The sequence below is a fragment of the Lemur catta genome, chromosome 1 (genome assembly GCF_020740605.2).
Source record: "Lemur catta isolate mLemCat1 chromosome 1, mLemCat1.pri, whole genome shotgun sequence".
NCBI lineage: Eukaryota > Metazoa > Chordata > Mammalia > Primates > Lemuridae > Lemur > Lemur catta.
In genome coordinates, this window is record NC_059128.1 from 1,446,931 (window position 1) to 1,458,469 (window position 11,539).

The window sequence follows — 11,539 nt, forward strand, 5'->3', positions numbered from 1 at the left end:
TGGGCAAGGACACAAACAAGAGTGAACCCAAAACAAAATACAAACGACCCACGAAGATAGGAAAAGATACTGAATCGACTTATAATAAAAGAAATGCAAATTAAAATGATTCTGAGATTCCATCCTTATCAGATTTTGAAAAATCTAAAAGTGTGTTAGCAGTGTCAGGATAATGGGGAAACAGGTGTTGGGGCAGTGGAGATGGTGCAGCCACGACAGAGGCAGTTTGGCACTTGGGGGGGGGTGCCAGTGCTTACCACCGATGAGTGTGTGCATCACACCATGCGTACTCAAGGTCATTTGCTACAGCGATATCTATGTTAATTACAACTCAGGTGCCCATCTCCCGCAGACGAGTTAAAAACATGATGGGACAACCACACTGTGAAACACAGTGTAGCTCTTTAGAAATAAAAGGGTCAAAGGAGTTTTTCTGTGTTGATATGGAAAGATCTCTACTGTATTTTTAAGTGAGAAAAGCCCAGTGCAGACGGGACGTGCGGCGTGCTGCCGTTTGGGCGGTAATGGGAGGAAGAATAAGGAACGTGGGAGGATGCACACGAATTCGTGACAGTGGGGACCTAAAAGCAGGGACAGAGGGACTGGGCTGGAGCTCCAGGGGGCCAGGGAACAGAAGCCAGAGGAAGGATTTCCAGTGTCCATCTTTTAGTGACAAAGGATAAAGATTAAAACACAATACTTAGGAAGAAAGGGAATAGAAGGGAAGACGCAGAATTGGCCAGTCATGTGAGAAGTCTTGCTGGAAAAATCAGAAAAATGGAAGGTGATATGGGATAAAGGAAGAGGTTTTGAATTTTAATCTAATCCACTGAATTGGTAATTAATTGGTAGCATGGCTCAAAAGCTTAAAAGTTACCCTCTTGCTTCATCTTCCAGCCACTAAGTTCCCTCCCCATAGGCAACCAACATTTCTTTAATATCTCTCCAGAAATATTTCACACGTGCAAATGTGTACTATATGCTCGTGCATATAATTTCCCTTTTCACACGAAGGAGGATAGCATACATCACACTCTATACTCTTTTATACCCATGACCTCGTCTAAACCTAACGACCTCCCAAGGCCCCAGATAGGTAGGTGCCTTGGTTTCTGTGACTGCAGCATTCCATTCAGTGGATGGACCGTGTCTTATTTAGCTGGTCCCTTGCTGATGAACAACGCTCTGACAAAGGCCACTGTAGGTAAGTCATATTGCACGTGTCCAAGGCTGTAGGATGGGTCCCTAGAACTGCTGGATCCAAGCATTTGTGCAATTATAACGCAGACAGCAACTATCAAATTGTCCTCCGAATTAGATGTGTGCCAGTCTATACCCTACCAGTGATGTAGTGCAGTGGAGCCGTCCACAGCTTCACTGGTAAAGTAGGTTCCAAAGTGATGGACTGCATGTTTGTGTCCCCCCAAAACTCCTATGAGCCCCTAATGCCCAATGTGATGCTATTTGGAGATGGTGTCTTTGAGGGGTGATTAGGTCATGGGGGGGACCCACGATGGGGCTGGAGGAGCTCACTCTTTCTGCCATGCGACCATACCACAAGAAGGCTGCCTGTGCCAGGCACCGAACCTGCCAGCACCCCTATCCTGCACGTCCAGCCTCCAGAGCTGTGAGGAGCAAGTTTCTGTCTAAGCCGTGCAGTCTGTGAGTTCTGTAACAGCAACGTGAACTAAGACGTGATGTTTTTATCCTTGCCAGTCTGATGCAAGATGGTATCTTTACGTGTTTTTCTGTAAATATTTTATTATGGAAAGTCTCAAAATATACTAAAACATTTTTAAGATACAGTAAACTCCCTGTACCCATCAGCAGTTTCAACAGCCATGCCCATCCTGCCATTCTTGTTGTATCAGACAGACCTTCATCTGTTCCTTGTTCCAACAACTGTTTTTATGATTTTTTAAAAAACGTACATACATCAAAATGCACGAATCTTCACTGTAAATTTTGACAAATGGCTACAGCTGTGTAGCACGCACCCCCATAAACATCTGGAAGTGTCCATCACCCCAAGGTTCCCTCATATCCCTCCGGGCCAACCCCTGCTCTCCCGGCAAGGCGGCTGCAGTCCCCGTCTTTTCCACCGTAGACTGGTTGTGTCTCTGCTAGGCTCTCAGACACAAAACCATCCTGTCCACGCTCCTGTGTGTGGCCTCTGCCCCCAGGTCAGCAAGCTCCATCCACGTCCATTGAGTGTCGCCAGCGCCTCCCCCTTTGCTGGTGCAGAACTTCCCACTGCGGGAATAACCTGCATTGGCTCATCCGTCTCCTGTTGATGGACACTTGGGTTGTTTCTAGCTTTTGGTCTCTAGCTTTCTCATTGTGGTTTTATGAAGACTGGCATTTCCCTGGTGACTAGTGATGTCCCGCACTCAGGCATGTGCTTCTTAGCCATTTCTGTCACCTCCTTCCTGCAGGGTCTGTCAGATCTGTTGCACAAACTCATGAATCTCACCGGCTGCAGTTTGTCGTTCGAGGGCCCACTCCCTTCCACTCTCCGGCACTGTCGCTTGCTCTCCAACGCCTTCAAGGCTTTTTTGCTTTTTTTTTTTTTTTAATCTTTATTTCTGCCCAGAATTCATCATTGCCATGCATGGTGTGTGTGTGGGGGGTCAGTTGAACCAAGCCGCCCCAGCGTTACTCCATATGGGTTTATTTTAATTTCTTTTATTCTATTTATTATGAACGAGGTGGCACAGCTGTCTTAGGTCCTAGAGACAGTGGCCCTTTCTTTCTGTGACCTGCACGCTGAGGGGAGGCTGAGGTTCGGCCGGGGTTTGGGCTTGGCGGAGCAGTCTGACAGCAAAGGCGAGGAGGCTGAGGGGCCTTCCCTGAGAGAGGCAGGCGGGAAGGGCAGGAGACGGGCGTGAGGAGGCGGCAAGGTCACTAAGCTAAAAACCACAAGGCCAGAGGGTAATCGTGGAAAAGCTGTTTGGTCAGGTAGAGCCCGTGCGGTGCGGGAGGGACCCTGCGCTTCAGACTCCAGGGCAGAGACAAGGGAGTGGGGGCGCAGGCGGGAGGGGCCGTGCAGGGGAGGGACACTGTGGGGGGGGGGACAGTGCAGGGGAGGGGGTGCTCAGAGCCTTCAGCCAATGACAGGGAGACCCTGGCTGGAGAGCCCAGCGCAGTGGGGGAAGAGAGGGTGGGTGGTCTACCTGGGGGGCGGGGCGGGAGGGGCAGGGGGACATTCTGCAGGGGTCACGGAGTGTGTGCAGGGGCCGTCTGTCCAGCCCGGGGCCTGCCCGGGGAGGACCCCGTGGAGGGCACCGCGGAGGAGTCAGCCGGGGGCTCTGAGTGTGCCTGGCACATCTAGGATAGAAACAGACACATCCGCAGATGGCACTGAGGACAGAAGTGCAGCGGCTGCCCAGGCCCCCCCCCACGCGCCCCCTCCACATTCCAAAACGCTGCGTCCCCCACAAATCCATATGTCAAAGTCCTGCCCCCAAGTCCCTCAGAATGTGCCTGTGTTTGGAGACAGGACCTTTATAGAGGGAATTAAGGCAAAATGAGGTCACTAGGGTGCACCCTGCTCCGACGGGACTGGGGTCCTCGTGGGAAGAGGAGGTCAGGAGGCACAGGGGGAGGACGCAGGGAGGACCCTGGGAGGAGGCTCCGTCTGCTAGCCCAGGAGAGAGGCCTCGGCAGGACTGGCCCCGGGACACGGTGGCCTGGGAACTGTGAGGGCATAAGCACTGAAGCCACCTGTCTGTGGTCCCCTTTGGCCGTGGGAGCAGACCCAGCAAGGCAAGCGAGGGTCTCCCTCAGTGCAGACTTCTGTGTGAGTCAGTGAAGACAAAACCACTGAGAGAGGTGAGTCCCGTCCCCTGAGACCCACTGACCTCTCTGAGGGGCTGCTTGTCACCCAGGCCTGGAGCTGGGGTGGGTGGGCTTGTCCCAGGGCTCAGTCATCCCTGCCTGGCGTCATCAGTGTCCTTGGGCCGCTCTGAAGCAGCCACAGTCCTGAGAGCTCCAGGGGCAGCGTTTTCTGCCACTGCCAGCCGTGTCTGGAGCTGCCCAACCCTCCAGCCAGCTGTCCCTGGGCCTCTGGTGCTGCCCAGGGCACCCCACCATTCTCTGCAACAGCTGCAGGGGGGAGGGGAGAGGAGCAAGTGGCCTTCCCGAGGAGCAGGACTGAGCCAGGCCAGGGCCCAATGGCCGTGGTCCTCAAACGGCAATGTCAGCAACCCCCAAGCACACCCAACATTCTGGGGCAGCCCGGGGCACTCTGCAAGGCCGTGTTGCCACGGCTTCTTGTGCGGGGCTGCCTGCTGACCTGGTGATGGTCCCAGAGGGAGGCGGCAGCACCGCCAACACTCAGTGGCCACGGCTGTGCTCACTGGGCATTATCCCACTCACCTCCCAACAGCTGTCTGCCACCACTCCCACGTTACAGGTGAGAACACTGAGGCGGAAGAGAAGAAATGACTTGCTTGCAAGGACAGGACAGGTGGCTGATGGGTCAGGGACCAGGTGGTCTGGGGGCCATGGAAGTTGCTACGTCTAGCAGAGGGTGTGCGTTGGGAGGCGTCGGTGTGGCAGGTGCAATGCAGGGAGGCACAGGCCTACTTTCACAGAGATACAGGTTTATGTTTCCCTGTGTGTGGAGGGGCGGAGGTGAGAGGGAGGAGGTGAGGGAACTGAGAAAATACCCTGGAACTTGACGGCTACAGAGGGAGTGCAGATATTGAACCTCCACTCTGTGACAAGGGCAGTGTCCCCTTTCTCCAGCCACTTTTCAGACTGAACGTAAGCAAGCCCCGTATCTCACCCTGGAAGCTGGCCGAGGGGCAGGTCCGTTTCTGTGGGGATCTTTCATGATGGCGGTCATGGTGGTAACAGCGGTTGCGGTTGTGCAATGATGGCGAAGATGGTGGTGGCAGAGGTGGAGGTGGCGGTGATGATGTGGGTGGGGGTGATGGTCGTAGTGATGGAGGCGGTGGGGGTGGGGGTCGGGGTGATGGGGGCGATGATGGAGGTGGGGGTGGAGGTGATGGCGGAGGTGATGGTGGTAGAGGTGGCAGTGATGGTGGAGGTGATGGTGGTAGAGGTGGCAGTGATGGCGGAGGTGATGGTGGTAGAGGTGACAGTGATGGCGGAGGTGATGGTGGTAGAGGTGACAGTGATGGCGGAGGTGATGGTGGTAGAGGTGGCAGTGATGGTGGAGGTGCTGGTGCTGGAGGTGATGGTGGTGATGATGATGGTGGCAGATGTGGGGGTGGTGGTGGAGGAGGTGATCGTGGTGATTGACGTGGTGGAGGTGATGGTGCTGGTGATAATGGTAAGGGTGGAGGTAGAGGTCACAGTGGAGGTGACAGTGGTGGTGATGGAGGTAGTAGAGGTGGAGGTGGTGATGGAGTGCTGGTGACAGTGGTAGAGGTGGAGGTGGCGATGGAGTGGAGGTGACAGTGGCGATGGTGACAGAGGTAGAGGTAGAGGTGGTGATAGAGTGGAGGTGACAGTGGTGATGGTGACAGTGGCAGAGGTGGAGGTGGCGATGGAGGTGGAGGTGACAGTGGCGATGGTGATGGTGACAGTGGCAGAGGTGGTGATGGAGTGGAGGTGACAGTGGTGATGGTGACAGTGGTAGAGGTAGAGGTGGTGATGGAGTGGAGGTGACAGTGGTGATGGTGACAGTGGCAGAGGTGGAGGTGGTGATGGAGTGGAGGTGACAGTGGCAGAGGTGGAGGCCTGGCTGTAGTTTGCGGGTCCAGCTGATGGTGATAACCATAAGGGCAGTGTGGGAGCTGGGTTGTTAGGTGAAGACAGGGTGGCACTGAGGTGGGGAAGAGAGAAGCCACAGTCTAAGACCAGGGCAGGGGCCTGGGCGGCTTGGTGTCCACCCCGTCAAGTCTGGGGACCGTCACGCGGAATGAAACCCCTGTGCCAGTGAAGGGTTTGGTGCCATTTATGAATGTTGGGAAGAAGTGAGACCAGGTGTGTGGGGGGCTGGGGAAGTGGTGGGGAGGGAGGGCTGAAGCCACTTCAAAGCCGGCAGGCTCCCTGTGGCTGCGTCCACACCGTGGGCTCACACACCTGCTCTGCAGACGTGACCTCGCACCCTGACACACCTCTGTACCGCATAGTCCCCGCCTGGTGCTGTCTCTCTGTTGTCCACTGAGAGGTCACTCTTCCAGGGGAGCTTCTTGGGACAGCTCCTGCACCAGAGTCAGCCCCTTGTCCTCCTCTGGCCCTGTCCTTGCTGTCCTGCTCTGCCACCGCCCCAAAGGCTGCCCAGGCCTTGGACAGCGCTGGGGTCACGTGCCCAGCGCTAGGGGCACACAGCTGAGATTCCTGCAGTGTGTGGACGTCTTGGCCCTGGGACTGCAGGCCAGTTCTGGGCCCTTCCACGTGCCACAATTTACCCGCGGGCCAAGGGATCAGGCTGGATGGCCCCCAGGAGGGTGCCAGGTGGGCTCCCTACCATTCGTGGGGCCGACGGCGTCAGTGGCAGCTCTGGCAGTGACCTGAGTGTGAGCACAGCTTGGCAGAGCCGGGCAGGCTGCAGGAGCCCCAGGAAGCCCCTCCCTCCAGGGCACTGGAGACCACCCTCCTCCCCTGCCTGGATGCCATGGCAACAGCCTCCTCTCCTCCCCCCGCTCCCCCTCGGGTTGGGAAGGCTGGGCTGAGTCACAGTCCCCACTGGGAACATGACAGGGCAGCCCTGCAGGACAGGGCTCTGGTCCAGGCTCAGTGGGAGGCAGGGTAGGGGCGGGGAGGGGCCAGGCTCCCTCCCAGGGAAGGGACACGCACGGGGCTTGGGATGGGGAAGGCCACAAGAGCCGACAGAGAGCCGGCGGCGGGCCCTTCCAGCACCAGCTCAGCCTGACCCCTGGGGCACATGGAGGCCATTCTGCGCCCCCTGCCCCACGGCCTGCTGGGGAAGGCGAGCTCAGGGAGACAGGTGGGGGGGGCGGGGGGTGCGGAACTGCCGCACTGGCCCCATCAGCCAGAGCCCAGGACGGCTGGCCCAGGGCTCTAGAAATCTCTGCATCTTGCCCTACCCACAGGGGCCAAACCTGTGTGGCCACCCACTAGGGAGGGCCGAGGGTGCAGGTGGTACGGAGGAGAGACACAGCTAGGCCTTGGCCACCTCTAGCCCACGCCGAGGCTCTGGGGGACCAGTCCCAGCCCAGGGAGTGGGGTGTGACCGGTGTGGAGGGAGGAGACAGCTGGAGTGAAGACCAGCAGCGTGGGGGACGGAGGGAGGGGCTGCTGCTGGAACCCACAGAATTAGGAAGGCACAGATCTAAGACCTGGGCCCGGGGCCACCCTGCTCAGGGCTCGGCAGGTGTCCTCCAAAGATCTGCTCCCCCCGCCCAGGGCCAGAAGCCACTGTGGCATCCCCTGTATTTGCAGCCCTTACCCTGCCTCCCTGGGACGCCTCTCCCCTAAACTCCGGGGCGACAAACCTAGGGAAAGAGGAGTGCCACCTGCCTGCTCCAGCCCCACTCCAGCCCACTCCAGCCCCCTCCCCTCTGGGCAGCCCTCTTCTGCCCCCAGCAGCCCAGACCAGCAGCGCCAGGCTGGGCAGGCCCACAGCTGGACACAGGAAGCACGGCCGGCCCTTCCCACCAACAGTCACGGCCATCGCCACCTGGGTGGGCTTTATTTTCACTGCTGTCACCACGTGAGAATAGGAAGACAGCACTCATTTCCATGACTGTCACGGCTACAGCAGGCGGGTCCGTGCAAATAAGACCTTCCCGCCAAACGCTAAGCACAGACAACTGTCCTCTGGGGTCACCCGAGCCACCCTCCAATCCCCAGGGGCAGAGCAGCAGCGAGACCTGGGGCAGGGGCTGGGCTGGCCGGGGGAACCGCAGCGCCCACGGGCCTCAGCGCACCGCACTCTGCCAGTCAGCGTCTCACACACATGCACGAGTACACATTGCATCTGAACCGTGTCGGTGACTAAATTAAAAGTGACCACTTCTCTTCACGTTAACTTCACAGTACCTGTGTGCAGAAAACAGACTCCAGTGTTGATAACCCAAGGCAGGCTTCCCTGCCCAGGAAAGGGAAGTTCTTCCCCGACAAAAACCACAGCGGTGGGCAGGGCCACATCTCCCCGCTCAGCCGACGTGCGGCCGCCCATCTGCAGGGCTTGGGCCCCGCCACGGGCTGGACAGACAGACAGACAGACAGACACGGACACACCCACACACACACTCACGGAAACCCCCGATCATGGAGCATATCACACGGGGTGCAAAGTCCCACCGGCCCTGCCTGAGGCGGGGGTCGAGGTCAGGACAGCCAGAGCAGGGGCCCCTCCCCAGCCACCGAGCATCACCAGGAGGCACCGGGCTCCCCGCCAGGGGCTCTCCGCCCGGTGCACACCTGGGGAGTCCGGCGCACGGGGTGAACCTTGGAAGTGTTCACCTGCTGCAGGCCAGCTGTGCTTCCACTCCAGATGAGGCAGACATAGAAATACGACATCCAGTGTCAGGAGGAGAGAAAATAACAGTCTTGGCCACAGTCTGTCCTCTGCGCCGTTTCCAGTCACAGCAGACCCAGGCCAGGTGGTGTGGGGAAACCACTGCTGACCCCCAGAAGCTGGGGCCAGGCTCCCCCTGCCCCTCACCCACCCCGCACCACCCCAGTGAGGTTCCGGGGCAGGATTTGCTTGGGGAGTAGGTGGGGGAAGCAGGGGACCCAAACCAACTGCAAACGCAGGGCCTGGCTGTACACGTTCCGTGAGTGCCAGCCTCCCCCTCCCCACTGCACCACGCGGACCCCACAGGGGGCCCTGCAAACACCGCTCCTGGGCTCCTGGGCTCCTGGCAAACCGCAGACTGCGGCCCCTGCTCGGTGCCCTGGAAATGACCACAGCTCCAGGGAGGAGAGTGACCTTTAGGGCCAGGCCCACCTGGCCCAGCAGCAGCCTGGACCCACAGAGCCCGGCTCAGGGTGGGGGCTGCTGTCGTCCCCTCTGATCCCACCTCCGGAGACACTCAGGGGCACCCCAGACCCACACTCAGGCAAGAGGGCAGCGCAGCGGTGGCCCACCAGCAGGCACCTGGCCACCTCAGGGAGCCTCTTTCTGGGTCTAAGGAGAAGCCATTTCCAGATTCCCGCTGTCTCTGCCCACAGTTACCGTGCGCTCAGGACCAATGTCCCAGCCCAGTGGCGGCAGCTCCAGAGCCGCTCAGCTTCTAGCTGGCTCCACTCCTGCTGTCTGGGATCCCCGCTGGGGCTACACTCCCCCCCCACCCCCGTGGTGACACCAGCTGTGCCCAGATGGCCCCTCCTGGCACTCTCCCTGCCCTAGGCCTTCCCAGCAGGGGTTCCTGCTGCCACCCACCAGGAGTGGCCTGTTCCCTTTGAGCACCCCACTGGGACTCACACTAAGAACTTTTCTGACGCGTGAATCATTCACCTAGCATGGGGCCAAGCTCTCAAGGATACCCTCACAGTACGACAGAGAGGTGGCAAGGAACGCCCCCCCCCCCCACATAAGACAAACATGCAGCTTCACACCCAGGGACCTGAGCAAAAGCCAGGTGCCCGCTGGACATCCTGGGAACTTGGCTGGAGGGGATGGAGAGGAAGACTGTGACAGTCTGGGCAGGGCACAGCCTGGGGGCAGGGGTGAGCTGGAGTGGGGGGAGGGGAGGCAAGGCAGGAGGAAGGCTGCCTGAGTCACCCCGAGTCTCAGGCCATGTTCCAGGAAGCGGCAGTGTTCTTTCTGCGGCGTGGGTCCCGCAGTCCAGTCTCAGACGTTCCCACCTGGTCTGGTCCAGTGTCCCACCTGCCCCGCCCCTTCCCTTCCACACCACCCCCAGGACCCACAGGGAACACATCACACCAGCAGGGACTTGACCAGGCCACAGTGGAATTTACGGACGTGGCGGTACAGGTCCCCAGACTGCGTGAACCGGCGCTCGCACCAGCGGCAGGCGTGGGGCTTCTCCCGCGTGTGCACCACGGCGTGCCGGCTCAGGTTGTGGGAGTACTGGAAGCTCTTGCCACACTGCACGCAGGTGTAGGGCTTCTCACCCGAGTGTGTCCGCTCGTGCCTCTTCAGTGTGTATGTGCACGAGAAGGTCTTCCTGCAGAGCGGGCACGTGGGCACGGCACCGCTGGGCGAGAGCCGGGTCCGAGGGCCGTCCCGCTCACGGAAGTGGGCGCTGAGGTGCAGCTGCAGCACGTGGGAGCTGGGGAACAGCTTGCTACACAGCGGGCAGACGCAGAGGTGCCCACCAGGCCCCAGCTCACCCCCACTCACCACCCGCTCTGCATCCAGCTCCAGCTCCCGGCGGCCACTGACGGGCAGTGGCTCCAAGCCCACTGCCAGGCCCTTGGCTACAGGAACGCAGGGTGGCTTCAGGGGGCTGTGGGGGCTCCTGGGGCTGCTGCTGTCCTGTTCAGACAGTGAGTCTTGCTCATCCTTCACCAGCGGCCGGGCTCCTTGCTGCAGCTGGCTGCACAGGGGTGTCCGGAGGACACAGGGCGGGTGGACCACCTCCTGCCTTTGGCCAGGCTTCAGGGACAGGTCCAGGGCCTGGTCTGATTCTCCAGGGGCCGGCCAGGGAGGAGGCCCGGATGCTCGCAGAGGGAGGGCAGCCTTGACCCCAGACTGGGAGAGCTTCGTCTTCTGGGCAGCTGGGCAGAGATCAGGAGTCCAGGCAGGCCAGGGACATGGTGGCTGACCAGGTCGCTCCGCGTGAGGGGTGGGGGCCTCCAGGTCCAGGTTTCGGTCCTTGTCCCTGAGCCTGCCTTTGCAGACCTTGACGATGTCGTACATGTGCAGGTAGCTGGCGGCGGCTAGCACGTCCTCAACAGGCAAGCTGCACAGGTCCAGGCGGCCCTCGTACATGAAGTCTAGCAGACGGCCGAAGGCGGGCGCCGTGACGATGTCGCCGTTGAGCCGCACCGTGTCGCGGCTGCCCGGGGGCCGGTCCCTGTAGAAGAGATGGAAGTAGACGCTGCACGCGGCCAGCACGGCGCGGTGGGCCGGGAAGCGCGCGTCGCCCACCAGCACGGTGCAGTCGCACAGGAAGCCCAGCTCGCGCTGCTGCCTCAGGCGGCCCAGCAGCCGCCCGCCGTGCTCGGGGAACTCCATGCCGCCGCCGTCATCACCTGGGCACAAACGGGACGCCCGTCAGCGCGCCTGGAGCGCCCGCGAAGCGCCCTGCCCGGCGCAGGCAGCGCGGAAAGAGCGGCGCGGGGGACCGCGCGGAACCGCCGCCCGGAGCCGCCCTGGGCACCTGCCCGGAGCAGGAAAAACTCGATCGAAAGTAAACAGAAGCCGCTGCGCCGCGGGGGCGGGTCCCGGGACGCGGGCAGAGGGGCCAGAGCCGCGCGAACCTGCGCGCGTCCCCGCCCGGGCGCCCCTGAACTTCACTCCCGGGCCGCCGCCGCCCGCCCGGCGCGACCCCGACGCCACCGTCGCGGCGCTGCCGCCGCCGCCCGCCCGCGCCTCCGCGCCGCCTCCAGCTGCCGCCCGGCCAGCCAGATGCCGCCGCCGCCGGCCCCATTTAAGGCAGCGCGGCCGCGGGGAGCGGGCCGGCGGGCG

The 11,539-nt window shown here is 60.5% G+C and overlaps 1 protein-coding gene across 1 annotated transcript; it reads right to left on the reverse strand.

The window, feature by feature from the left end:
- Positions 1 to 7,610: 7,610 nt before the first annotated feature.
- ZBTB42 (zinc finger and BTB domain containing 42) lies at positions 7,611 to 11,248 on the reverse strand. Its single transcript, XM_045559494.1, has one exon. It carries the CDS (start codon positions 11,084 to 11,086, stop codon positions 9,824 to 9,826), a length of 1,263 nt encoding a protein of 420 aa, XP_045415450.1. The 5' UTR covers positions 11,087 to 11,248; the 3' UTR covers positions 7,611 to 9,823.
- Positions 11,249 to 11,539: the final 291 nt, after the last annotated feature.